This window comes from Aphelocoma coerulescens, chromosome 26 (assembly GCF_041296385.1).
Source record: "Aphelocoma coerulescens isolate FSJ_1873_10779 chromosome 26, UR_Acoe_1.0, whole genome shotgun sequence".
NCBI classification, from domain to species: Eukaryota; Metazoa; Chordata; class Aves; order Passeriformes; family Corvidae; genus Aphelocoma; species Aphelocoma coerulescens.
Genome location: NC_091039.1, coordinates 3,769,815 through 3,796,420, shown reverse-complemented (window position 1 = coordinate 3,796,420; position 26,606 = coordinate 3,769,815). Strand labels below are relative to the sequence as shown.

General features: G+C 44.6%; 1 protein-coding gene across 3 annotated transcripts; it reads right to left on the bottom strand.

Moving 5' to 3' along the window:
- NGF (nerve growth factor) lies at positions 1-26,525 on the bottom strand. Of its 3 annotated transcripts, none has more exons than XM_068995739.1 (3): positions 26,041-26,525; positions 3,839-3,966; positions 1-864 (listed from the first exon to the last, which is right to left on the bottom strand). In XM_068995739.1, the coding sequence occupies exon 3, from the start codon at positions 851-853 to the stop codon at positions 137-139; it is 717 nt and encodes a 238-aa protein (XP_068851840.1). In that variant the 5' UTR covers positions 854-864; positions 3,839-3,966; positions 26,041-26,525; the 3' UTR covers positions 1-136. The 3 variants fall into 3 exon arrangements, with proteins under 3 accessions (XP_068851840.1, XP_068851841.1, XP_068851842.1); XM_068995740.1 differs by lacking the exon at positions 26,041-26,525 and adding an exon at positions 4,614-4,632; XM_068995741.1 differs by lacking the exon at positions 3,839-3,966.
- Between the last annotated feature and the right edge of the window lie 81 nt (positions 26,526-26,606).

The following is a 26,606-nucleotide window of genomic DNA, read 5'->3' as shown; positions in this document are numbered from 1 at the left end:
AAAGGTTTCCAAAAGAGTTTAATAAATAATGAGGTTCTTTCTGTACTGTATAAACTATAAATATACCATGCAGTCCTTTATAACTTAAAATAATTTACAGACTGAGGTAGGGGGGTCGGAGGGTGCGGGCGCGGGCTCAGGGCCTCGCTGCCTTCCTGCTGAGCACGCAGACGCAGGCGGTGTCGATGCGGATGAACCTCCAGGCCGCCTGCTTGCCCTCCATGGTCAGGGCCTTGACGAAGGTGTGGGTGGTGGTGCAGTACGAGTTCCAGTGCTTGGCATCGATGCCGCGGCACCCGCCCGACACCGGCTTGGGGTCCCTGCACTTGGTCTCGAAAAAGTACTGCTTAAAGACGTTGTTGTTGATGTTGACCTCGTCCAGCACTGTCACCTCCTTGCCCTTGATGTCGGTGGCCGTGGTTTTGTCCCCGACCCACATGCTGACGCTGTCGCACACCGAGAACTCCCCGCGGTGCAGCACGGGGTGCGTGCTCCTCCTGCTCCTGGCAGTCCTGTTGAGAGCCCCCGTGCCACTGAGAAATCCCAAATTCTGCCCCTGCCCGGCCACCGGCGGGGGCTGCGTGCTGAACAGCACCCGGGGAGACCGGAAACGCCGCTTCCTAAAAATTTTGGGGTCCACGGTGATGTTTACAGCTTCTCTCCTACCGAGGCTCCACGTGGTGTGGCCGTGGGATGTCTGCGGAGCTGCCTGGGCAATGTGGTGTCGGTCGCTCTGGGTATTGAGCAGGGAGTGTTCTGCAGGATACTCCAGTGGAGCATTGTCCTCTGACTTGGGAGCTGCCTGTGTGCCGATCAAAAAAGCTACAATCAGAGTGTAGAACAGCATGGGCATTACGTTATGACCTAGAACGAGAGAGAAAGGCACTGTTACTGCGAGCCAGGCGGGCACAAACCGCTGCCGTTCTGGCCATAAATTTATCAGATACCCGGAATCATACGGATTTCATCAGGTATTCATGTGGGTGCCAGATGTTGTTCTTCCGGAAGAGCTCATTCAGACAGCATCAATGTTCTTAATAAAGCGAGAACATTAGAAAATAATAGCTAGATTATTATTAATTCCTCTGGTATTTGTTGTTAGAGCACTGTTTATGAAGCACTTGTTTGGTGTTATTAATGTGGAGACCATATGGCGACAGCATGTTCCCAGGAGTCAGATCTCTAGTGAGTTTTGCAGCAACCTTTTTGGCCAGGGCTGGTCTCTTGGCTGTAGAGGAGTGAAAGTAGAAGCAGCCCCTTGGCTAAAACAGATGTCCATTCCCTAAACTTGTGTGCAGAGGTGTCCTTGGGGCTACGGTGGGGGCCACCAAGCCAGTACTTCGTGCCATTGTCACACCCTCAGCAGCCACTCACCTGCCATGTGGCCAGCCCCCACTGCTGGCTGGCTCAGCAGCCTCCAGCAGCTGCCAGCTCTCCCACCTGCCCTTTCAGGACACACCACATCACTGATTTAGGGCAGATAAAGCCCAGGCTCCCTCCTCAAGGAGCTCAGGTATCTGTGTCACAAGGGCAGATGGGATTTTTCCAGATTCAAGGGCAGATACGGGAGCACTGTGGGTGCCAAGCTACCTCTGCATTGGCATCTTAGATACAGCAAAGGTAAAGCCGTTGTGGCCAAAGTACTGGGAATTCTGGACAGGGAAACACCTATTTTTTTCAGAATGCCACAAGGAAGAATTCCCCAAAAGTCCCTGCAGAGCAGATGCAGTGCCAGTGCTGGTCCTCCTTCGATCCAGAGGATATGCACATCTGTTTGGGCATGGAAAAGTGCAAGCCAACTGTCTAAACCTTTGCTAAGACCCATTTCATGCTGGCAGAGCAGCAGCAGTAATACCTTGTTGGGCAACTACCATGTGCTGACTAATTCAGCCACATGTTCGGAACGAGAGACATTCAGAAACGCTCTGGAATTGCAGTGAAGGGCAGACATTGTGTTTCCTCTGTAAAGACTTAATAAGCAGAGACAGGGTATAAACAGAAAAGCCCGGGTGAGGCTCCTCCCCGTCTCTTTGCCTTGTTTTCCTGACATGTCTCAGCTGGCCCCGAGCTCTGCCGTGGTTGGCCAGCAGGCAGGGAGCCCCAAAGCCACTGGACAAACAGGGTTTTGTACCAGAGGAATTGGGCTCTGCAGTTCCACTGTGATTTCCCAGCATGTCTTAATGTTTTTTCTGGGTGTGGGTCAATTATGGTTGCAGTTCCCCCTCTCTGTGGAGATTTTTCAGATTAGAATCCCAAGCAGCTCTAAAGGACTCAACCAGGGTGCTCTGCCAGAGCATAATCCTGTGGAAAACGCAGAACAACCCTAAGATGTCCCATAGGATCTTGTGTGTCTTATCTCGGACAGGAGCTGAAATGACATAAACAGCAGGGTTTGTGCAGGGCTGAGCAAACATTTAGGAAACCAGCAGGGGATGCCAAGTGAAGGTAGTGACTGAGGAGGGTGGAGAAGCAGAGCCTGCATGGAGGGGAGGAAGGAAGAGAAAGGCCAAAAGCCATGTGAGCACTTGTCTGTGCAACTGTTGGGCTGGAGGCATTGGGGACAAAATGATGACGACGAGAGTCAAATGTTTGTCACGGAGCAAATCCTTACTGCTCCAAAGCCACTTTAATTTGCTTAAAGCAAGGCTGAGGGTTGCTGCTTTCCCACGTGCTGCTCGTGCTGGAGCACTCGTCATCCTCTGTATAAGGAAACAGAGCTGGGTGTAGCTCAGAGCTTGGCTGTGCACCCTCCAGAGAGTAACCCCTTGTTCTACAACCAAATTAAAGTCAGATGCTTCATTACATCTCTCAAGAGTTAGCTTTCCCAACAGAAATGTTAATGGAAAAGGTTTGCAGAACAAAATCCAGGCACAATTTAGCCATGCCAATAGCAGCCTCAACGCATTGTGTTTATGCATAAACCCCTTTTTTATTATTTCCTTCTATAGGAAAGAGGTGCTGCAGTGTCAGCAAAGAGCTGGTTCTGGTTTTGTGCTATACAAAATTTGCTATTCTAAAATGCAGCTACATTTACCTCCCTTCTCCGTGTTTCTTGTGCTGCACGTGCTAAGATTTTTGCTTTAAGGCCATTAACACAAAAGCAGAAAGACCTTGCCTCTTGCCTTTTTTCTTTAATTGCCTTGTATTTCTTCTCCTTGAGGCAAATCATTTTGTGGAGTGTGGCCCAAATACTGACAGAACATATTTGGGATACGTGGTAACTTTTGTGAAGGTTCAAAATGGAATCTTTTTCCATTATTGAGTTAGTGGAGAATAGAAAGTGACACATTAAAAAAACGAATGTGACTTGATGACAACACAGGCAGGAGAAGTTAATATTAAAGAATAGGTGTGCCTTGGGCTGTGAGGGTTGTGAATTCTTTTGCTGGCACACAGAGGTATTTTACAGGCTATTTTGGGGAGTCTGGGGTGTCCCTGCCCATGGGGAGCTTTGAGGTCCCTTCCAACCCAAACCAGGTTGGGATTCTATGATTCTCTGTCTAAACTTTGTCACATAATTAGTTATTAGATCCTCTCATGGTGCTTCCTGGAGATGTTCACAGTGGATGCCTCGTGCAGCCACCTGAACTCGCAGGGGATGTGCAGCTGCCAGTTCCAGGTCCATGGGTGTCTGATGGGAACCCCGGCCACAAAGGTTATCACAGGCCAAATGGTTTTAATGCCAAAATTTTGGTTTTAATGCCAAAACGACAACACCTGTACTAATCCCACTTCTATGTTGGTCAAGTGTCATTTAAGCCCTTCCTCTGGTGTGGCTGCTGTGTGAGCCTGGCCATGGGTGGCTTCAGGCTGCTCTGGGCAGTGAGTGCTGGCTTACCTCTGAGTGGACTGCACAAAGAACTGCTCCCCCAGCAAGGTCCTTATTTCATCCAGAGCTGAGCCGAGCTGGGCTGCACCTTGCCATGGGGCCCTGCTGCACCTGCCAGCTGCGTGTGCCGTGGGTCACTAGGGGCAGAAGGGTTTGTTTCAATAATTAGCCAGCAAATCAGTGTTTTCAGTACCATTCCCCTCTTGGCAGCAGCACAGGGACGAACCCCCTTGGCTTTCTGAGCTGTGCCTTTTCCCTGTCACAGCATCAAGCTTGTCTAAAGCAGTTCCAAACTTTGCAGAGCAGCACATTTGTAACTGTGGTTATCAATACACTGCTTCCCACCCCTCTCAGACACCTTCCAGGCTCAGCAAATGTCGGACCGATTAAAAGTTTTAACTTTGGTTAACCGAAGTTAAAACTTTTAATCGGTCCCACAAGCAAACCCAGGAGTTTTTCCCTGTGGGGCAGCAATACCTGGCACTGCACAGCAGCCAGGGACAAACCAGGGCTCACAGCCCCAACATCTGCTCTGGGAAGCAAATCTGGTTACAATTAAATTCAGGAGGAGAATCACAGATTGCCGCATATTGGCAGACAATTATCTGACTGTGGCTGATATTTGAGAAGAATTGAAGATACAAAACTTGCAGGCACATAAAAGCACATACTTAAGATGTTTGTTGTGTTGCTACTGTAAGGGCAGCAATGACTCCAGTCTTAATCACTACATTGTGAATGGTTGTATAGACCTCAGTTAAGGGAAAACCATTATTTTCCTCACCAATTAAATCCAGCACACTGACACTTTCTCATCAAAACACATTTTCTGATTGTAAATTCATGGCACTGAAAGGAATAGAAATAATATTTTATTAATCTCATTATTCAATAGCTTATCTGTTCCATTTCATAAGGTAAATAGGGGTTGTATAAGGTACTTCTGTACTGCAAAAACCCTGCTGCATTCAGGCTGAAGTGCATTTGCTAAGGAGAACAAGCTGCTAATGCCAAAGCATGAACTGGACTCACTTTCCACCTGCACAGCGTCTGTCCTCGGGAGCACCAGCTGCCAGCAAAGGCAGCCACTGGGTTTGGCTCTTACCAACACACAAATTAATTGATGTTTAAACCCCCAGCTGAAACCTTCCCAGCCTGTTTTCATCAGTGTAGGGCACAGGAGTCACCCTGTTACGTGCTCGTTGTGCAACACTTGTGCAGTGGTTTGGCCACCCTGGCTTTGTCTGGGGCTGTGGCTCAGGTTCCCCCTGGGTGTTGCAGTATTTAGGAGCTGAGCTGGTTACACACTCGTATCAGTGTGTCAGAAAGGTCACACAGAGTTCCAGAATCCAAAGCTTCATGCTACAGATGGAGTATGCTGTATTTTTGCAGGAATGTGCTAGTGAAGTAATAACCCTTTCAGTGAACTCTGGAGAGTTGAGTACCAGTAATGATAGAGCTATAATGTGCTGGCCACTGCCAAAAATAATCCAACAACTTTTCCAACTGTTCTGCCACCCTAAGAAAACACTGTTTCAGTTCCAACTGGCTGGTTTTTAACCACAAAAGCATTTATTTTCAGCCGGACTTTTTTTTAAAAGTTCTTTTACTGTCTTTTTCCCGGATTCCTGGCTGTGGTGGAATCCAGTAAATGATGCGGTGTTATTCAGCATCCATAGACTATTCCTCTGTTCTACCACTCCCAGACATTCATAAAATATCCTGCTGAAGTGAGTTTTTCTTCAGGATTTACATGCACCCAGGATGACAGACACGAGGGGTAAAAAAATCTCACTTCAATCTTATTTCTTAGTCTCAGCACATGTAGAGTAGAATTAAAGAATCCCAGACTGGTTTGGGCACAGGGTGCCCAGAGAAGCTGTGGCTGCCCCATCCCTGGGAGTGTCTGAGGCCAGGTTGGACGAGGTTTGGAGCAACCTGGGATAATGGAAGGTGTCCCTGCCCATGGCAGGGGTGGAATGAGATGACCTTTAAGGTCCCTTCCAACCCAAACCAGTCTGGGATTCCATGATTCCATGATTCTGGAGAGTGAGGAAATGGATCACATCAAAAAGAAAATGGTTCTGTGTCTTGAAAAGCTCTTTGCTTGCAGGACCTGTAAGTGCAGCAAGTGCCAAACAAAACAAGTTTAGGGAATTCCCTTTTTGTTAAAGTTACCCACAGAATCTGAGGAAAAATGGGCAGACAGGGAATATTGTCTGGAAATTTATGAGGAATGAAAATTTAATAAATTTACTAAATTAATTGCTTCCAAATACAAACAGCAGTCAGTGCAGCCTTCTCACTGCACGTTGACCAGATGCCACTAAAGTAGCTCCTACACAGAGAAAAGATAAATTAATGCTCATTTGGCTCAGTCAAACACAGCAAGTAAATTATTTTCTAAATAAAAATAAACATAGTCAATAAACATAAGCATAGAATGTTGTAATCTAAGGCATGATACAATTTGGAATGTTGTTTTCTGTCATTCTTGAAGTTGTTGGCGTATTTTAGGGATGTGCAAAAAATAAACAGAATGCTTGGCTGTCAGTGCAGCAAATGGGATCATGGAGGTCACCAAAATAAGCAACAAGTAGTGAATTAATTTTGTCTCATTGCTTCTGGTAGTGAGAGAGAAATGAGGGAGGCAGTTGCTGCTGAAGTTGCTGGTAAAGAGAAGGTGCCTCTGGCACACCTCTCACGGAAACATTTTCACAGGTATACGAGTTACATGAATTAAAATTTAGCAGTAGCAATTCAGGGAGAAGATTTCTGAGCCCTGGGAGGCCTTGAAGGGAATCCTGAAGCCATTATGACTAAGAGCAGTGTCAGAGGCACAGCTTTCCCTTGATCTTAGCTGGTGAGCAAGAAAATGGGAATTTCTAATGGACTCAACATTTCATTCCTCCATTATATCTGCAGTGACTCAGCCCGTAAATAAGAGGTTTATGGGTGCTGGAGAGCCAGCTGGAAGCTACCTGTGTCTCATTCATTTCCTTTTTTTTTTTTCCTTTTCCCAAATGCCTCCAGCACTGAAATGTTCCTTTGAGGATTTCTAGGGAGAGCAATAGACTGAGAAAAATGCTGCCCTGCAGCACAGAGCATCGTGTCACCATGATCCTCCTCATCATCACAGGATGTGCACCCAGGATCTGCCTCCAGAGCTCTGACTCATCCTTAGCCCAGGTAAAGGTAATAACAGGGATGCCTCATAGCCCATTAAGCCTCTGGTAATTTGGGGTACTTAAGGGGGAATAGCACCATGAGTCCCATCCCTGGAAGTGTTCAAGGCCAGGTTGGATGGGCTTGGAGCAACCTGGGAGAGAGGAATATTCCCTAGCCATGGCAGGGGGTGCAGTCAGATGATCCTTGAGGTCTCCTCCAACCCAAACCATTCTATGATTCTGCAGGGTGGGGATTCACCAAATCCAAAGCCAGTGAGGCTTTGGAAAACACTTGTTAAGGTTTATTTTATATTTACTGGGGTGTAAGTAATGGAAATGGCTTATTTGTAAGGGCCTAATTTTATCCTTTCTTTCATCCTGAGCCAGTACATCAAGATTTTACTTGCTGGTGTCTCTGTAGAGAAGTCCAAAGACAGGGAAAGAAGTGCATTTCCCATCACCTTCTCTGACACCCCTCAGAGCATTTGGTGCTGAGTGAGGCCACCTGCTGGGAGAGATCCAGCCTGGAGCCACAGCTGGGGGTTTCGTACAGCAGGTGACAGGTCTGGTGACATGGGACAGGCAGAGCTCACCTTCAGAAGGCTCAGTTTAAAACTCCTGAGTGGTAAAACAAAATCAAAATTTCTATGAATATAATCATTTGTTCTGCATCTCAAATTTGCTTTACAACGTTTGGCATCATGATACTGTCTCTCACTTGTAGAACGTGCTCATGGGAATTCAGAGGCATCAACAGCCATCTAAAATGTGATTCCTTTGGGAAAAAAACATGATCTTAGGTCAAGATGGCCATACCAGTAAAGGCCTGTGACAGGATGCAGCTCTTGCTGTGACAGATGGGCTGTTAGTGAGTGTTGAACATGCACAGAGCCGCCCTGACAGAGCACAAAGCTCCATCCTGCTTCAGATAACAAAACCAAACTGACAGTTATTAAATAAAAGATTAAAAAAAAAATGTCTCTGTCAAGATAAAAATCTCTTGAAATAAAATGAAGGAGAACACATCACTTACAAAACTAGTGACAAATCTCTGAAAACAAATGACAGAAAACAGCCTTTGGAGGAGCGTGTGAATCTGATTCTCCTGAAGTCAACGACCGCAATGGCATAAAGCTGGTAAATTAAATAAGCTAGAAATAAAAATCCTGGCTAGGAGAAAGTTATCTGAGCATACCAGGGTTGTATATCATCCCTATATTATCATCCAGAAAGCAAATCCTAAAATCAATGATTGACATGTGATGATTGCTTTGGAACTTTCCATATAGCCTTGGAGCTGGATATATATTTTATAGGACTCCAGGGTTTCATATATCCTAATTCATAGGCACCAAGGAGTGACTAAAGATCTCAGGCACTAACTGACAGGAAAACTACTGCAGGATAAATGGGATAAATCCATCCATATAAAGTTGGATGCCTCCATCCTGCCCAGCTGGCAGCCAGCATGAGATTGCTGCTCCCTACAATTCCTATCCAAACACAGCAGGACTCATTCCCTATTTCTTCTTAAAACAGTGAGTCCAAAGGCCTTCCTGAGGCTGGAGCATGGCCTGCCCTTCTCCCCTCTACACCTTTCCCAAATGGATTTAAATTTGGGAATACTTGGCTTGCTATATTTGGCTCTGAGGTTTCCAATACAAAATTACCAGTAATGAAAGAACTGGAATTTCAGACTTCACGACACTACCAAAAAGAACTGGAATTCAGCTGGGAACAGAAGTATGAGGGCAGTCAGACTGTGATGTTACATCCCCTCTTACAGCCAAGAGTAGTTAAGGCAGAAAAATACAATATCTTTAGGGCCAGTAAACCTTTCCAACTAGTGATCTTATTCCAGCTATTCAGAAGGGAATATAAATCCTGATTCTTTTCCAAACCCTGATTAATAAGAACCAGCTGAATCCCAGCAGCAATGCTAGCATTTAGTTTTTATTCAGGCTCATAATTTTCATTTATATTCTCCTTTTTCACTTTTCTACAACTGCACAAATAAATTTGAACAAAGGTGATTTTTAGCAATTGCACGAGTTATAGTGTAAGGCATCAGTGTAGTGACTCCAGAAATGAGGTAGAAAACAAAAATGAGCTGGGATGTCATGATTAGATTCCCAAAGGTAGACTCCATCATCTTCAATGTTTCTCTGGATCATGAATTTGGAAAAGAACATTATGTAAGGACAAGGAGCAGCCATAAATTATGGCCATGACTTTTCACTTTCCCGTTCTATTAATTATTTACATCCAAAAGGAATTTTATCTTCTACAAATCTTCCAGTGTGTTTATAACTATTTTAAATGACTCAATGATATTTTAATGGGGCAGGAATTCTGAGAAATTCCAAAGGGAAGCTGAAGGGTGTCTGTGCTTGGCAAGTCAGAGTACAGAAGGATGCAGCAAAGGAGAGTTGAGAACTTTAAAACCTCTGTTCTACTGAACTGAGGCTCTGGCTGCACCTGATAAATTCTGTAGCTGGAGCAGTTCAAACTGATGTGTTGGATTTTTTTTTCCATTAAAAAAGCCCTTAAGGATATAGACAAAAATCTTCAAAATAAAATCTTATGACGTGGAGATGCTCTTGTGTTCACTCAGACAGTGCTGAGATAGGGAAGAAGCAGTCAATACTGGAATGGAATATTGCTTTGCCTGTGTAGGATTTTTCCATCCAGAAATGTCGAGTGCTTTTACACACACTTAATAAAATGATCCTCTCCTCTCACTCATGGTCAGTAGAATTTACTTCTGTAGCATGTGAAGAACCCAAAGAATAACACAGGATTCTTGCCAAGCAGTAGCAGTGTTCCTCTTCTCCATTGCCCACCTCCTTTTATTATTTTTTTTAATTTCTAGGATATTCTTTCCTATTTCTAAATCTATTTTGCCTTCATGAGACCTACAGAATTCAGTTGCCTTCTTAGGGATTGAATTCCCTCTCTTACGATTTACTTTACATTACAGTAGGAAAATCATGACAAAAATCCCTCAAATGACACCTTTAGAAATTGAATTCCATATTTTTATTGCGATAGGAAATGGGTATTGACCCCACAGCAGTCACAGTCATTCTGTGCCCTCCTTATTGTAACTCACAAGGCAGGGGCATAATACTCTGAACTACAGAAAAATGTTAATATTTTCCCTTAAACCAGCATACCCCAAGGTGAATTATGTGTACAAAAAACGAAGCCATTGGGCTGTTTCTCATAAGGTGTTTGACTTCTGTGTTCTTTGAATATCCTGGACATTTGAGAAGTATATTTTCATAATTTCTGGACAACTGGATTTGGGCAGATATTTGTCTATCTGCTCATTGCAAAGCCTGAGTTTTTTTGGCAGATTGTGAAGATGTGGTAATGCTCAAACCCTTGTACTCCACCTGCCTTTCCCATTTAAATTGAGTTCAAAACAATTTCTTTAGAATTCCTAAGCACTCCACTACAGAGATGTGAAATATGGTGGGTTTTAAACTAAGCAGGTCTAAATAAATAGTAACATAGTAATATAATATTAAAAATATATATTAAGTAATAATCTTCATGTGTTTAAACTAAGCAAATTCTTTAGTTTGGTGCAAGAAAAACTTTCCGCTTTGAAGTTTTTTTGCTACTTGCTGGTGGTTTAAAAATTTAGTTACCAAAGAGGTGGAAAAAAGGGTTTTGTTTCCCTGCACAGCAGGAACCTTTTAGATGTGGTGTAGTTTTGTAATGAGAGGGTAAAACCTCCTAAGAAACAGGGTAGAGATGTCCACAAAACATCTGGAAACACCACCAAATAAAACAAAATAAACCACAGAAACACTGAGTTATCAGATTGCAGTGTCATCTTGTAATGTCCTCTGCAAGCACAAGTAGTTCTTGCAGGAGAAATAGGAGTCTCCTGACATCTAGGGTAGTTTACCAAGAAAAACACAAGGTTCTTACTGTTGCTTAGACCTTTACAATATTCCTTCTAATGCTGTGGTTCATCTGAACACGATCAGAGAAAGGAAACAAGCAAATGGGGTTTCACCTTGGAGTTCCAGCACTCCAGAAGCAACGGTGCTTTCCATGAAGAGACAGAGCTGGTTTGTAAACTGTGGTGCTGCAGGAATTTTTACCCCTGGGCTTTCATACTTTGTATGTTTGTACTCAGCACTTACTGAGGATTAAAGCCTGGTTTCTGTGGAAGTGTGTTGGCACTATGCAAAATGCTCCATACTTACATTTTCCCCCCTGTACGTTTTTCTGAGTTCAGCCTGGGAGATCATCTTGATTACTTGGCAGCAGAGTAAACTACTGCAAAGCACAAGTGTTCAGGATGTTTGGGAAACCGATCCTATTTCTTCACATGCTTTTATTTGCCTTATTGTCCTTATTTGTTCATTGTATTTTAGTGTGTGCATGCCTCAAGTGGTAGAAAAACAAGAGTGGTTTTGCCAGTGTTTGTAATCCATGTGAGTACCAGCTCCTTCTCTCTTTACCAAAACCCTTTTCTGCACCTTTCTTTATCGAGTGAATGGATTAAAAAGCAGCAGGAGAGTGAGACAGCCATCCCTAAAATCTGTTCTCTGGCTCTCACTCCTGCCCCTGGTCATGCCTATGTGTTGACATCCTCTGTTTTGTTTCCTCTCCAGCTCCAAGTGCTGCTCCACGTGCTTTCTGACTCCTTTATCTGCAAGGCTCCTGCCTTCTCCTGTCACACATTGAGTCCAGCTGCCTCAGAGCTGCTGCCCCACACAATCTTCTCTGCAGCACACGTGGGACCTCTTCAGCGTCTTGGCTTTCATCTGCTGTGGAAGGTATTTACTCCTTGCTGTATGATTGTTTTAACTCATTACTGTATTAACTCACAATGCCAGACAACTGCTGGCAACCCTAAAGAGGGGTGGTAACAAAATGCAATGGATTCTGTACATTAGCAACAGAATATATATTCAGAGAAACTAATCCAAGCTGCATTGCCTTGCACTTAGTACAGAGATTGGTTTACTTTGTTCCTATGCTCTGAGAATCTCAGCTCTGATTCCGCTGCGACCCTGACACCAAACCTGTGAGGCCAGAGAAACACAGCCCAAACTTCAGCACTCTCAGCACCCTGAGTGTGTCAGGCAGCTGCTGCACAACAAATCTGCTCATGCTCCCAAAGAGCAGAGACAGTTTGAACTGGGGCCATATTTCAGCTGTACATTGTGGGCTGCTGGGCGCGGACCCAGCGAGCAGTGGGGAGTAGGAGTTTTCCATCTTTGTATTATGTCAGAGTTTGAGGGGAGGCAGCTGCTGTGGATGTTTTAAGATAGGAGGTTCTTATTCCCCGCTCAGCCATTTAAGGTGAAATGAAATTTAAGGTGACATTTCAATGTGGGAAGGGGTTTGTTTGTCTGGATCTTGAACCTCTGGAGCCTGACAACTCTGGAATAGCCTCACCTCACACAAAGCTTGAAGGATGGTCGGTGTAATGTGCAGAGAAGTGAATGATGTTGAAGCGTGCAGGACATCCTCCCCTGCTGGGAGCCTGCAGCTGTCTCTGGAATAACTGCCTGTGTCTTTGAACAGTTCTCCTGGCCACACAGCTACTCTGTGCAAAAGGACAGCTCAACAGAAGAGAGTTTGTCAAGGAAAGATCAGATTCTGTCTTGTACTGTGGGAATCCTTCAAGCACAGAACAGAGCACAAAGAAGTTTAAATGAAGATCAGCAACCTTTGCTTAAGAACAGGAAACAGGGAGTTGGACTGACCTGGCAGTCTCAGCAGCTCTGATAAATCTGTGTTTGGCAACTCACTTCTGTGAGGAGCATTTGAAAGGTCTTAACATTTTCTGGCATCATCTGGTTGCTGAAAGCATTTTTTGCTACAGTACAAACTATAATGGGAAAGATGCCTCTTTTTCCTTTAAACTGTGCCCTTGAGTGTTTCTACCACATTTTCTAGAACTCTCTTTGGCCCTGTTCTGAGTCTGAACAGCTCTGAATCCCTGCACTGCAACACAATGCTATCACTGATGGCATGGGACATCTTTGCACTATTCACACTTCATCTTTCTGTGGGGTTCACTGACTTCCCTGGTATGTGGACTTGGAAATTAGGGAATTCTTATAAAAGTAGGCCAGGATTAGAAGATTACTGTTCCCGTGTTTACCAGCATATTATTTTCCTTGCTACTTTTTATTATTATACTAGATATGAACCTTTTTTTCCATTTCCACAATGAGAACAATCAATAGATTGAATGTGGGAACTCTTGGACTGGGAGAACTAAACTGCTGTAATGAGTTTCCTCAGCCTACATTTACTAAAACAATCTTCCAGAAGCTGATTAAACAAAACCTTCTCTTAGTGCAGTGTCACAAGCTTACAGAAAATAGGGGGAAGGAGTGAAGGCAGGAGGTACTTCTGAAAGCTGTGGAGTGGTACCTTGATATAGCAAGAAGAAGCTACAGAACTAAAAACTTGTAAATAAAATTTCAAGGTTGCAGCTGGTAAGTGAAATACAGCTGGAAGTCCACAGGATCATTAAGGTTGGAAAAAACCTTTAAGATCATTAACACAGCACTGTCATGTCCACCACCAAACCATGTTTCCAAGCACCACATTTACATGTTTTTTGAACATTTCCAGGTGTTCCACTCCACCAGTGCCCTCAGCAGCCTGTGGCAATGCCTTTAGTGAAGGAATTTTCACTAATATCTAATCTTCCTCTGGCCCAGCCTGAGGCCGTTCCCTCTCCTCCTGTCCCTGTTCCCTGGCAGCAGAGCTCGACCCCCCCGGCTGCCCCCTCCTGTCAGGGACTTGTGCAGAGCCACAAGGTCCCCCCTGAGCCTCCTTTGCTCCAGGCTGAGCCCCTTTCCCAGCTCCCTCAGCCACTCCTGGGGCTCCAGACCCTTCCCAGCTCCATTCTCTTCCCTGGACATGCTCCAGTCAGATCATGCTTCTTCCAGTTTATCAAGGAAAAAATGCTGCAGAAAAATGCACACGTGTTCCTGACAGGACAAGATGTTGGGAGCCTGTGGTTGGCAGGGACACCTTCCACTGTCCCAGGCTGCTCCAAGCCCTGTCCAGCCTGGCCTTGGACACTTCCAGGGATGGGGCAGCCACAGCTGCTCTGGGCACCCTGTGCCAGGGCCTGCCCACCCTCCCAGGGAACAATTCCTTCCCAATATCCCATCCATCCCTGCCCTCTGCCAGTGGGAAGCCATTCTTCCTTGTCCTGGCACTCGAGGCTGTCCAAAGTCTCTCTTGGAGCCCCTTTAGGCGCTGGAAGAGGCTCTCAGGTCTCCTTGAAGCCTCCTCTTCTCCAGGCTGAGCATTCCCAGCTCTCCCAGCCTTTCCTTGAAGGAGATGATGTTGATCCCACTACAAAATGGAGCCTGTTATTCAAACCAGTGTAGATAAAAAGTCATGGCCTGCATGGAAGAGAGCTATGTTTGTGCAAGCTTTGATGTTAAAAAATAGTAACTTGAACTCACAGATGCACTGATTACCCTGCTAAAAGAAGACGTGGAATCTCTTCTCAGTATTACAGCATTTTAATTAGAAGAATGTGAGCAAAGCCTTAATCTTGTTAGTAGGGATAGATACGGATGAGGCAGAAACAAAATCCACAGCAACATCATCCAAACACGAAAAGCAGTGTCTTGGAGGTTGGTAACAGCACCAGAACTGCTCCCTGTCACTGCTTTTCCTGCAACACTAAGCTTGACAGTGACTAAGTTGGAAGAAATAGCTCTTCTGCCTTGTAGCACTGAGCTACATCACACACAGCTCTTTGAAAAAAAAAATAGCTGAAATGTGGGAAAGGTACTTCAGATTTACAAACCAAATCCACAGATACTTGATTATTGTCTTTAAAGTTCTTTTTAGCCCTTCTAAATTCTTGTGACACTCAAGGATCAATAAGAGTCTCATCTGTAGCTGATTCTGACAGATGTTAATCTTTGCCTTGGCTTTGCAGTCTGCTTGAAATAGTACTTGTTCCTTCATGTCAGGCCTCTGGCAATGCTTACAGAGTCAGGATTACAGTCTCCAGTGAATCCCATTTTTACTGTCATTAACTTTCTAAACTGTTCCCCATAGCTGGCAACCTTTCCATGCTTGGAGATCTACTTAGTGGGAAGCTGGGAGAGTGATGGGTTTTGCCTGTCTGGAATCATTGTGCCTTTAATTGAGATTTGTTTAATTTTGTCATTAAGTCCATTTACATTGTAGGCATTGTGACCATGATTACACACTGTGCCTGTACCCTGGCTGTGTTTTGTGCCATTTACCTATTAAAGAAAGGGGAAAAAGCTCTGTGTTTACTTAAGATTTTTACAAGTAGCCATTTTTTTCTTCCATTACTTTAGTTAATAAATTAATCTAATTTTTGGATTGGAAAAAACGGCTCATCTGCAGATGCTGTGCTGTGTCCTGAGGAAGTGATTAGATCTATTTGGCAAAATACAGGTGAGGATTCAGTACCTGCTTGTCTGGAAGGAATTATCAGAACCCATAAACATGGGGATTATGGTTGATTCCAAATTAGGGACAAATCTTGATCAGAAAGCAACAGGAATGGAAACATTTCTCCTGCAAATCCCAAGGACTTTATGATGAACAGAAACCACGGGGTGCACTGCTGTGTGTGTGTCCCTCAGTCCCAGAGGTGTGGGAAGGCTTGGAGCAGCCTGGTCCAGTGAAAAGTGTCCCTGCCCATGGCAGGGGGTGGAATGAGAGGAGCTTTAAGGTCCCTTCCAGCTCAGACCAGTCTGGGATTCTGTAATTCCATGATTCTCTGACAGATCAGGGGTGCAGGTGACTTTTCTTCTCTCAGAATGTGAGTCAGGGGTGACCAAAGCTGTGAGAGTTCCAAACGAGTTCAATAGTGATCACTTCAGCAGCTGGGGAAGCCAAAGACTTGCTTCTTAATGAGAAAAAAAGAAAGCTGATTAATCAGCTGAGTCATCCTGCTCTGCCTCAGTGCTGGTATGAGTGGCATTCCTTATGGATCAGCCTATTCCAAGGGAAAAGCCAAACCATAATCAAGGCTAATTGACTGAGCTCAATCAAATGTTTCGAAATACCACCCATGAGTTTGACATCAAATAAAAAGCAGGGATATTCCCAGTCAGGCAGTTAATTGCTTCATGAAAACTTGTTCTTTGCAATAATTTGAAGATTTTCACCAGTGCTCCCTTTTATTTCCATTTCCTAGGCTTACAGTAGGTTACAGTGTAATGTACAGATTAACAGACTGGAACAAGACACTTGCCCTCTCTCACATTTTTCCTTCTGAACAATGCTGCAGTGCTGCCTTGTCTCTGGGACAGAAAATTTGCAGCCTCCAGGAGCTAAAATAACATTTTAGAAGGTTTTAGAAGGATAAATAATACCAACCTCTTGCAGATATTAGTACAAGCAGCAAAAATTGCAGTATTTAAGGGTAAAGCCACTAGGCTTTTTAGTCATTATGTTTAGAGAATTAATCCCAAAAGGATAATTTCTGTGGGTTTTGTTTCTTACATCCAGCAGAAATTGTTTCAAAGAGGAGCTGAAATGCCAGACTTTTTGCAAGACTTTTGTCTAGTGGAAAATAACGGTGGTGTTTAAACATTTGTCTGGTTCCTGATGTGCCCCAGGTTGTGTGCAGCGATGAAAAATTTATCAGCAGCACATCTGTAAATGAATCATCTTTTTCCCTGCACGCACATGGTTGCACAATTTTATTGACTGCTTGCTTTGGTGAATATTTGATATTTGTCGTGTGAAGCTATCCCATCCCGTTTGTAGTATCGGAAATTCCAAGCACAATTAACAACTGAATGTGGTGTCACAGTTAATGAACCCCCAGCCCCCCTGTGACCCAGGGCAACAGCACACAGGGTGAGCCAGTCTTCTGTAGTCACCAATGATATCAAGGCTGAAGTTACAACACGAACATCTGGCTGCAAGTCCTGCACCTGGATTGAACCTTTTCTCATCTGGCTGAATGTGCAGAGCAGGTGGGGAGACCTCAGGTGAGGCCCAGTATTAGAAAGAATCAATATGGAATCCTGGGATGGTTTGGTTGGAAGGGACCTTAAAGCTCATCCAGCTCCAACCCTGACACCTTCCACTATCCCAGGTTGCTCCAAGCCCCATCCAACCTGGCCTTGGATATTCCCAGGGATGGGGCAGCCACAGTTGCTCTGGGAAATCCATTCCAGCCCCTCCCCACCCTCATGGGGAAGAATTCCTTCCCAATATCCCACCTAAACCTTTCAACCTTTCTGTCCAACCCTGCGAAGGGAAGTGTTTGGGTTTCATAAGGAATCTGGGAACACTCAGTCCAAAGCTTCTAAACTGGGAAGCCCTTGGTGGGACCCACCAGCTCTGAGATGTGGGTTTGGTCTTTAGTCACAACAGGGGGTGCAAAATGATTTAATGGGTGTGGTGGTGTTCGATCAAAGGTTGGACTTGATGATCTTGGAGGTCTTTTCCAACCTTAATGATTCTATAATAAATTCCACAATCCTTTTCCCACATAATCGTGACTCTGGTTTGTATTTCACTTCAGAGTCCATCATTCTTCTGCAGCAGGACATGAGCACGGGTGCCATGGCTGGGCTTCACACCTTCTGTAGCTCCACAGAAAACATTCAGAAAACTCCCATTCCAAATCTGAATTTCCATGGGGTTATACCAATATTAATTAGTACAAATAACGTGATATTATTTGAAATTAGCTGTCATTATAAGCTGTCACTTAACCCCATATGTAACCACGTATTTGCCTTGTCTGGATATTTGATGTGCACCTTGTATTTATTACAGTGTTATTTGTTAATGCTTTTGTGTGGAGAATCAGTTGTCAGGAAGAATCATTGTGGTTACAAAAAAGCAGTTTTATTGTGAACTGGAAGGAAGAGAATATGGGTGAGGATGGAGTGGGAGGAGACAGAAGATGACATTTGTAGCCAGATGTGATTTGTAGTATGAAAATATTAAATGCTGTTGAAAAGTGGGACTCCACAGATTATTGACATAATTGTGGCAATAGGAATAGATTTTTCTTTGGTATTTGCCTATTTTTGCTACAATTTTCATCCGATGATGAATACATGACAATTTTACATTGTCTAACACACCAAAAAAAGGCTTTTTATTCTGTTTTTTAAAATAACATATGTCTAGCAGATTTCTAAAGGAATCATCTTTTGAAAGAGGCCTATTGTGATTGAATTTTTCATCTTTCAACTTTTCTCTGGGGTTTCTTTGCATTAATATTACGTTCCAAGCAATAATCAGGGTCTAAGCCTTACAAGATCATTTTTTGCCTGTTTAAAATGAAAACCAGAGGGGAGTTTTGATGATTAGGTGTGTACTTCATTTCTGTGCACAAAGCCAGAGTTTAAATACATGTCACTTGAAAATGAGCTTTCTCAAATTCAAAGGGAGAGAGATGAACTTTAAATTGGAACTTTAAACCTTGCATCCGTTTTCCTGTGGCATTGGAAATGTGTTATTTTCACAGAAAGTATTTCCTTTTGCTTTCAAGTGATGGCACAAGCAAGTGCTGAAGACTGAATTCGAATGACTTAAATTCTTTTAAAAATTTGAAATATTGAACAAAGGGGAGAAATTCTGCAGGTCATGAAATAGTTTTCTAATTTCTTTGCTTTCAAAGAGGAGGGAAGAAATGGGAAGGAAAGGGCCACATGCCTTTCTCTCTCAGAACACACAGAGAAAAGAAATGGTCTCTAGAACAGCCCTTCCCAGCACCAGGAACGTGCATCCAGGGAGAGCTCATGGATCAAACTCCCTCTGATGCTTTGGATTCTGGATGCTTTGCCAAAACCAGAAACTCACACTTTTGGCATAGATAAAGTGTCCTGGAATGTGAGGCTGAGCAGTGACCCTTTGCACTCTCCTCTTTACAGCCTGTGCCTGAGAAAATGATGAGAGGAAGGTTTGGCAGGAGGCACTGGGGCAGGGAGTGTTTGGATCCAGGCAGAACAGAAACATGGATGTTGAATATTCAGAGCACTGATAACACCAATCACAGAATTCCAGGATGGTTTGGGTGGGAAGGGACCTTAAAGCTCGTCCCTTTCCACCCCTGCCATGGGCAGGGACACCTCCCACTGGACCAGGTTGATCCTCAGTAATGAGGAGAGGGATGGAAAAGATTTTTGGAAAGTAAACCCACACCTCATTTCAGTGGCTTATTCTGTGCTTATTTATTTCTCTTGACACACTTCACGTGCTTTCTCCTCCCAGGTAAGAAGTGCAGTTACTGTGATCAGTTTTGCTGAGGGAAATGGACAAAATTGCTAACGCTGAGCAGAAACAAGAATAATCAACTTATTCCCCTTTAGAGAGAACCCCTTTAATGTCCTCTCAATACCGACCAGGCGAAGGGCTCATTGTCTCTGACAGGGGCAAATAGAAGATTCTAAGAGCAAGATAAGCATATCATGGTATAAATAATTCACATAAACAGTTTGTATGGCTGTGGGAATGCACCCAGCTCCAGCACCTTGCTGGTCCAGTGCTGGGACATAGAGTATCCCGAAAGGATCATGGAATAATGGGCAGGAAATGATGCACTTGGAAAATGCAGGCTGTGTCATCCACCACAGGGCAAAACTCTTTGTGAACAGGCACAGGTCTTTTCTCATACCTGACTCATCCAGACATAAAGTCGTCAAAGAAAAAGAATAAAAGCTATGTTTCAAAATAGGAAAACACTTATTCTGTGAGCCAGAGCTCTTAAATGTATCATAATCAAAGTATTACGTAGCAATGAGGTGCTTGGCAAATCCCCATCACAAAAATTCCTGAAGAACTTTTTTTTTTTTTTTTAGAGCCTGGATCACATATGGTTGTGTCAGGAACAAAATAAAACAGTCAAAGTAAAGCAGTGAACCAGACCACTAAAAAATCTGTGTCACCTTTCTACCTATAGAACAGGGGAAAATACGAAGTGATTAAGAACAGGAAAAAAAATCAAAATAGTAATTTTTCACCTGGCAAAGCCATACTTGGCAAATAGAAAGTTATCATAATCTGCTGCCCAGCTGTATTTACACTGGGCTAATTTGCTCATTGTAGGTCAGAACTATCAGAATCAGTGTAATCTTTATAAATTTCCTGGGCAGTTAACAAGTAGATGAGTTAAGGCAATTTCTGCTGCACCCTCTTTAAGGCAGCAACATTTCTCAAAAATACGGCAGCTCAAAATAAATGACCAGCCCTGAGTTAAGAACCAGGTTCATTTTATCCATTAGTCATTCATTTAATTCATTTCTTTGATTTTATTCTTGGAAGGAGCTTCATATTTGCATGACGTGAATGGTCATTATGGTTTAGTGGGCATCGTGGTGCTCGGTCAGAGGTTGGACTTGATGACGTTGGAGGTCTTTTCCAACCGTAATGATTCCATGATGCTATGATTTTGTCAATAATATGTAAACCAAGGCCCAAACCAAAGTCAAAGATCTTGTTTTACCTTCTGGTTGATTTTTGTCTTTGTGCTTGCCTCTTGGAAATTCCAAGCACAATTAACAACTGAATGTGGTGTCACAGTTAATGAACCCCCATCCCCCATGTGACCCATGGCAATAGCAGTGGGGATTTTGATTCCTAACAAGCCAATGGGAGCAGAATCTGATCTTTTATTAGCACATTGTTATGGACCCTATGGGGACAGGAAATTGGATTTTGGAGCCAGGAAGATAAACGAGGGACAGACTTTTTGGAACCCGTTTATGGTCTGGGTTGATGTTCAGTTTTAAAAAAGCCCTGAATAAAAGAAGTCTTGAACTACCTCAAGTGGTCTGGTCACTGCAGGTTTGATTTCTGTCACGCTGAGGGGGATTGTGTTAGGGTTTGGTTGGAAAGTCCAGGCCAGGCAATTCCTCAGCACTGGTGCATTGTCACCATCCCTCAGTTTCTTCCAGGAAATACCACTGTGAAATGTGGAAGTCACGTCCATGAGATAGGACAAGGAGGAATGGCTTTAAACTGAGAGGGGGCAGAGTTAGGTGGATATTGGGGAGAAATTCCTCCCTGTGAGGGTGGGGAGGCCCTGGCACAGGGTGTCCAGAGCAGCTGTGGCTGCCCCATCCCTGGAAGTGTCCAAGGCCAAGTTGGACAAGGCTTGGAGCAACCTGGCATAGTGGAAGGTGTCCCTGCCCATGCTGGGGGGTGAAACGGGATGAGTTCCCTTCTCACCCAAATAATGCCTGGTTTTCTTTGATAAAACCCATCCCAGCAACAGAGAGTGTGTGACTGATACATCTTGATTTGGGTCACCTGATGGTGTCAACTACTGTGCCATAAAATCTCAAAGCATTGTTGGAAATGCAGGAGCCTCAGGGGAAAAAAGAAGAAAGGTGATAAACAGCTGCCTCCAAGATAAGGAAAAGTCAGAGGTGTTTCATTCAGAGAACAGTGGCCTGGGGCAACTCAAAGGATGGACAGAAATGTGGCAGAAAAGCCATCAAACGTCATTTCAGACTACATCCTGCAGCTGAATTTAGATAATGTGCCAGAGGCCTCGTTCCTCTGTGTGTGTGAGTTTAGGGCCTGATTTCTCCATGCACTGGGCAACCTTCAGCTGTGTGCAGGCTCAAAATGCTAAGCAGCACTCTGCTCATCTTCTCCTGCTGTCCTGTCCTGGTGTGACCTAAATGTCTCTCCCAGGAGTTGTTCTGACTCTGGGTTGCTGTAGCCAGCTCTGGATGTCCTTGGTGACTCCTCAGCTCTCTGCCAATGCACTCAGGTTCTTGGCATCCAGGTTTCACTGCTGGCATTGCCATTCTCTGCTGCATTTCTCAGGGTGATGCAGTTCTCAAAGTGAAAGGTTATTGTCAGTGTAATTAATGAGGCATTTCCCTGCTACTTTTTACTTGAGATTTATTTGTGTATAACTTTTTTAGTGGGGGCTGTTAGAAAAGACCTGAGTTCAATAAGGACTTTCAAGTAAGATGTCAGCTCCATATAAAGACCACATTGAGATGAGAGAAAATGGTATTTCTCCATTTCAGTGAATTTCACAAGATGCCTCAGGATTCATGGCCTTTCTCCACTATCTCATGAACTGTTCAGACACGGATTCATCTGAAGAGCTGTAAATCTCATCACTGATGTCTTTCTGTAGTGGTAACGTCCATGAACACTGGCCTACACCTAATCCTTGAGCAAAAATCAAAATGAGGGATGCTATTTTACCTTTTGATTTTGTCAGAATTGCCATTCTTTCACCAATGACCTGGCAACCCACAGTAAGTATTACAGTCACCTTTTTGGAGGTGGGGTAGGTCAAGTATTTGACAGCTGAAGCACCAAGGAGAAGGAACTAGAGCAGAAGTGCTCCCAGGTCAGAAATTCTGCCTCCTGCAGCAGCTGGGAGCGGGGTACACACAGAGCAGCCACGTGGGGATCATCTCCTTGGGCTGCTCTCCCACTCCGAGGTCATTCTGGAATCACAGATTTATGGAACCACAGGCAGCATCTTTGCTTTCAGTGTGCCCAATTGCTTCCTGAACCCTGTGACCTGCAATATCCCGTGGGAAGGAATTCCACAGCTCCATTATGCCCAGAGAGAGGAACCACCTTGTTTTGTTTGCCTTGATATTGCCACCTGCCAGTTTTATTTCCTGCTCCTTGATTTTTGACAACAGCCATTTCCTTTCAACATCTTAAGGAAAGCCGTGACTATAAATATCTCCCTCACACCCCTGCTCAGCCATCTCTTTACCAGACTTAGAAATCATAATCTCTGTAGTTTCTCTAAATACAGAAAATGTTCCAGGCTTTCATCATCCTGCACCTTTTCTTGTTTTACTTTATCCTTTTGTCCTTGTAACCGGTGTCCAGATCTACAAGCAGTACCCAGGATTTGGGGATGGGATGAAACCCATAATGAGGGTCAGGGATTTTCCTTCCCCCAGATGCCCTGGCTTTAGTATTAGTGGCACTGGGCAGACAAGAGTGCACATAACTCACTGTGATTGATCCTGGGATCTCTTGGCAACAGCAAAAATGATCTTGCTTTGCTTGACCACATAATTTTTGGTATAAATTCACATCCACATGCACACAAATATTTAATGAATTCTGTGGGGCTGCACAAAGGGCATTGTGGGGAGAGAAAAAGCCACAACACATCCCACAGGACCTCTGTCCCTGAGCTTTGGTTGGAGAAATGTTCTTAAATGCTTTGGCCTCTGTGACCCTGCTCAGGTCCGACCTAGCACAGGGAGAATTTCCTTCTGGCCAGGGCAGGAACGCAGTTGTAGGAGCATTGGTACATGTGCCTTTTGCTTCCATACACTCATGGAATCATTAAGGTTGGAAAAGACCTCTAAGATGATCGAATCCACACGTTAACACAGCACCACCGTGTTCACCACCGAGCCACATCCCCAAGGACCACACCTGTGCGTTTTTGAACGCTTTGGATGGTGACTCCAGCACTGCCCTCAGCAGCCTGTCCCAGTACCTGGCAACTCTTTCAGGAAAGAAATTTCCCATAATATCCACCCTGAGCCTCCCCTGGCCCAGCCTGAGGCCGTTCCCTCTCCTCCTGTCCCTGTTCCCTGGCAGCAGAGCCCGACCCCCCCGGCTGCCCCCTCCTGTCAGGGACTTGTGCAGAGCCACAAGGTCCCCCCTGAGCCTCCTTTGCTCCAGGCTGAGCCCCTTTCCCAGCTCCCTCAGCCCCTCCTGGAGCTCCAGCCCCTTCCCCAGCTCCGCTGCCCTGAGAGAAGTTTGTTTCTTCCCACGAGATAAATTTGGTGGGAAGCGGTGTTGCCGCCCTTTCTCTGGGAGTAGAACGAGTTTTAATAAATACTTCGGTTTAACAAATCCTTTGCCCAAGCAGCCGAGGCTCCCCGGGCAGCTGCCGGCAGAGGTCACCGTTGCCGTAGCTGGGCTGGAAGGGGTTGAGTTTCCCCGGCTTTTATTGGCCTCCCATTTGGGATTGACAAATATTTCTAACCCCACCAATCCAGCGCTGACCGCTGCTGTTAGAGCATTGAATCTTTTGGAATGAAACCATGGATTTTAGTAACCCTTTATCTTTTTTTGTTGGTAAAATGTAGATGAAAAAAAATCAGAGGTTTCTGCTAACTTCTTAAAATTACCAATATTTTTTCCACGGGCCTTTAATTTAATTCAATAATTAGTACGTATCCAATATTCTGTTAGTCCTAAAAGCATTTTGTAAGGAAACAGAAAACCAATTAATAGAATCTGTTCTTAAAGGAACATTTATATGGCCAAAGCCATGGAGCAGTAGGGGAATTTATGGGATTTATTCTATTGATTGAAACAATCTAGTTTTTAACGTGTTCTATTTGACCCTTGTTCTAGATGTCCCATTAAATAAAGATATTTTACACTTGAAAATGCTAATCTGAATACATATTTTAGGTATTTTTCTAACCTGATTTTTAAAATTAATATCTTATGGTTATTTCATAGACTGCTCAGTTATCCTATGAAATAATTGTTTATTTAGCATATGGGTTAAAATGATGCTTGTGCTCATTGTAACTCTCCACTGAACTTAAATGAAGACATCTAAAAAGAGAGTTTCAGCTTTTGATGGAGAAAAGGAGCACTGCTGAGCTACGAGGATGAGAAAATACAGCCATGGTTACTTTCTTTACCACCTTGTTGGGAGGGACAGATCCCTCCGGGGTGAGTGGCTGGGGCTGATCAAGCTGTGAAATCACTGGTACTGCACAGATGTGTCGGGGGGCTCCTCTCCAGACCTTGCTGAGATTTGTTTAAAACTTATTCATATCCATGATTATTAACAAATTTAAAGGCCGAGTCTTTCTTATCATACTTGAGAACTCTCCAATATATTTGATTCTTCGTTCCATCCCTGTAACCTCTTGGACAAGTGCAGAAAATATTGTAACCCTCTGAATTTCAGACAAAACTGCCTGAAATGGCAGTTGGCAGGGGGATCTTTAAAGCCTGTTTTCCACAATATCTGAACCAGCTCAGAAGTGCCAAGAGCAGGAATGTACAGACAAGTCAGCTCCCTCTCTGTCTTATTGCAGATAATTGTCACATTTTAGTTCGGCTTAGCAAAAAAAGTGCCCCAAAAACTTTATTGTGATACTCTAATGCATGAAAACATCCATAAATTATCCGTCTAACAGTTACAATGCAACTTCCAAGTTGTGACAACTTGGAAAACCAGCCTGACAAGCACGCTCACTTTTGGTGTTTTTCTAAAACTTCTTGAGCATTATAAGGAGAATTTAAAGTGAAGAAAGAACCGAAGCACAAACACTTTTTGTTCTCAGCACACAAATTCCTTCTGTCTCCCTGCCTGGAATCCCCCGTTTTTATCTGTGAGCAGTGTCTTGGCTAAAACAGTGTTATCACCAGCTATAAATCAATAAACATTGTCAGCTCCATCCTGTCACTACACACAGGCAGCGGGGAGGTCGTGAGCTTTTCCAAGTGGACATCCCAGAGGATACATGGTCTCTAGTGAAGTACTGCTCTGTCTGCAGCTAAAAGGATTCTGCCTTGGGTCAGTCACGCTTTGATTTAGCAGAATTCCTATTTATTTATATTAGTAAAGAAAGAAAGGGGTTTTTATCTAGAGTAGAATTATCACAGGGAGGGGAAAAAAAGGAAATAAGAAAGCCTCAATATTCAGAACAAAGCCAGTAAAGAATTTTCATATAGGTGTAACTGCTGCAGAATGCAAATAAAACTTAAGTTCCCATATACCTGGATAAAAAAAAAAGACCACTTGCATTTCCCTAAGATTAAGCTGCTCTGGCTAAAGATGTTTTTCAAGCTTTAAGCTTATCCACAGCTGCCCCACGAACACCTTCCAGATGTGCGTGCAGCCAAACCTGCCTCAGCAGATGCGATTTTCGGTTTCACCAAACCACGCCGTGCTTGCGAACGCTGCTCGGAGGCAGCGAGCGCTCGGCGTTTCGGAGCCATCCCACGCGTGCCGGCTCCGGAGAGCAGAACCGGCGCACCTGGGCCGAGCGGGGACCGCCGAGCTCCGGGCGCTGCCGCAGCCGCGGTCCGGCCGGGCGGGTCACTCACCTCAGAGCCGGAGCGCCGCTCGCCGGGGGCTCTGCGCTGCCCGAGGGGTGTCCAGGCTGCTACGCGCTCCGTGGCACCCCTGTCCTCGGCCCCTGTGCCCAGCCCGAAGAGCCATTCACATCCCGCTGCCGCCGCAGCCTCATTCAGCGCTCAGGGCTCCGCTCTGACTCACAGCGATCCAGCTCCCTCTGGGTCCTAGCGCTGTGGACGTGTGGGAGCTGCACGGACTCGCAGGAATTCGGCGCTTGGCTCGCTGCCGAGCCCAGGCAGGGACGCACAGATGTGCAGTGAAAGTTTCAAAGCGTGGCTGGTCGTCTGAGTGCGCTCGCAGAACGCCCAGAGAACCCTCCGGCTTCCCGGTGCCGCTGGCAGTGACTGAAGCCCTCTGCAAGGGATGGTTTGTCCTCAGCCTTTCCACTCTGCATCCTAATCCTTGCCCTCAATTTAAAGATGAGGGCTCCCGGAATGAAACTCCCAGCTCCCTGATGAATGGGTCCTTTAGAAAATCATCTCCAGAGCCCTCTGCTCATCTCGGGAGCCTGTAAACAAACCTGTAGGAACGCCAA

Excerpts from the sequence above, each read along its gene's own strand:
- NGF (XM_068995739.1), bottom strand. The coding sequence starts at position 853 with ATGCCCATGCTGTTCTACACTCTGATTGTAGCTTTTTTGATCGGCACA.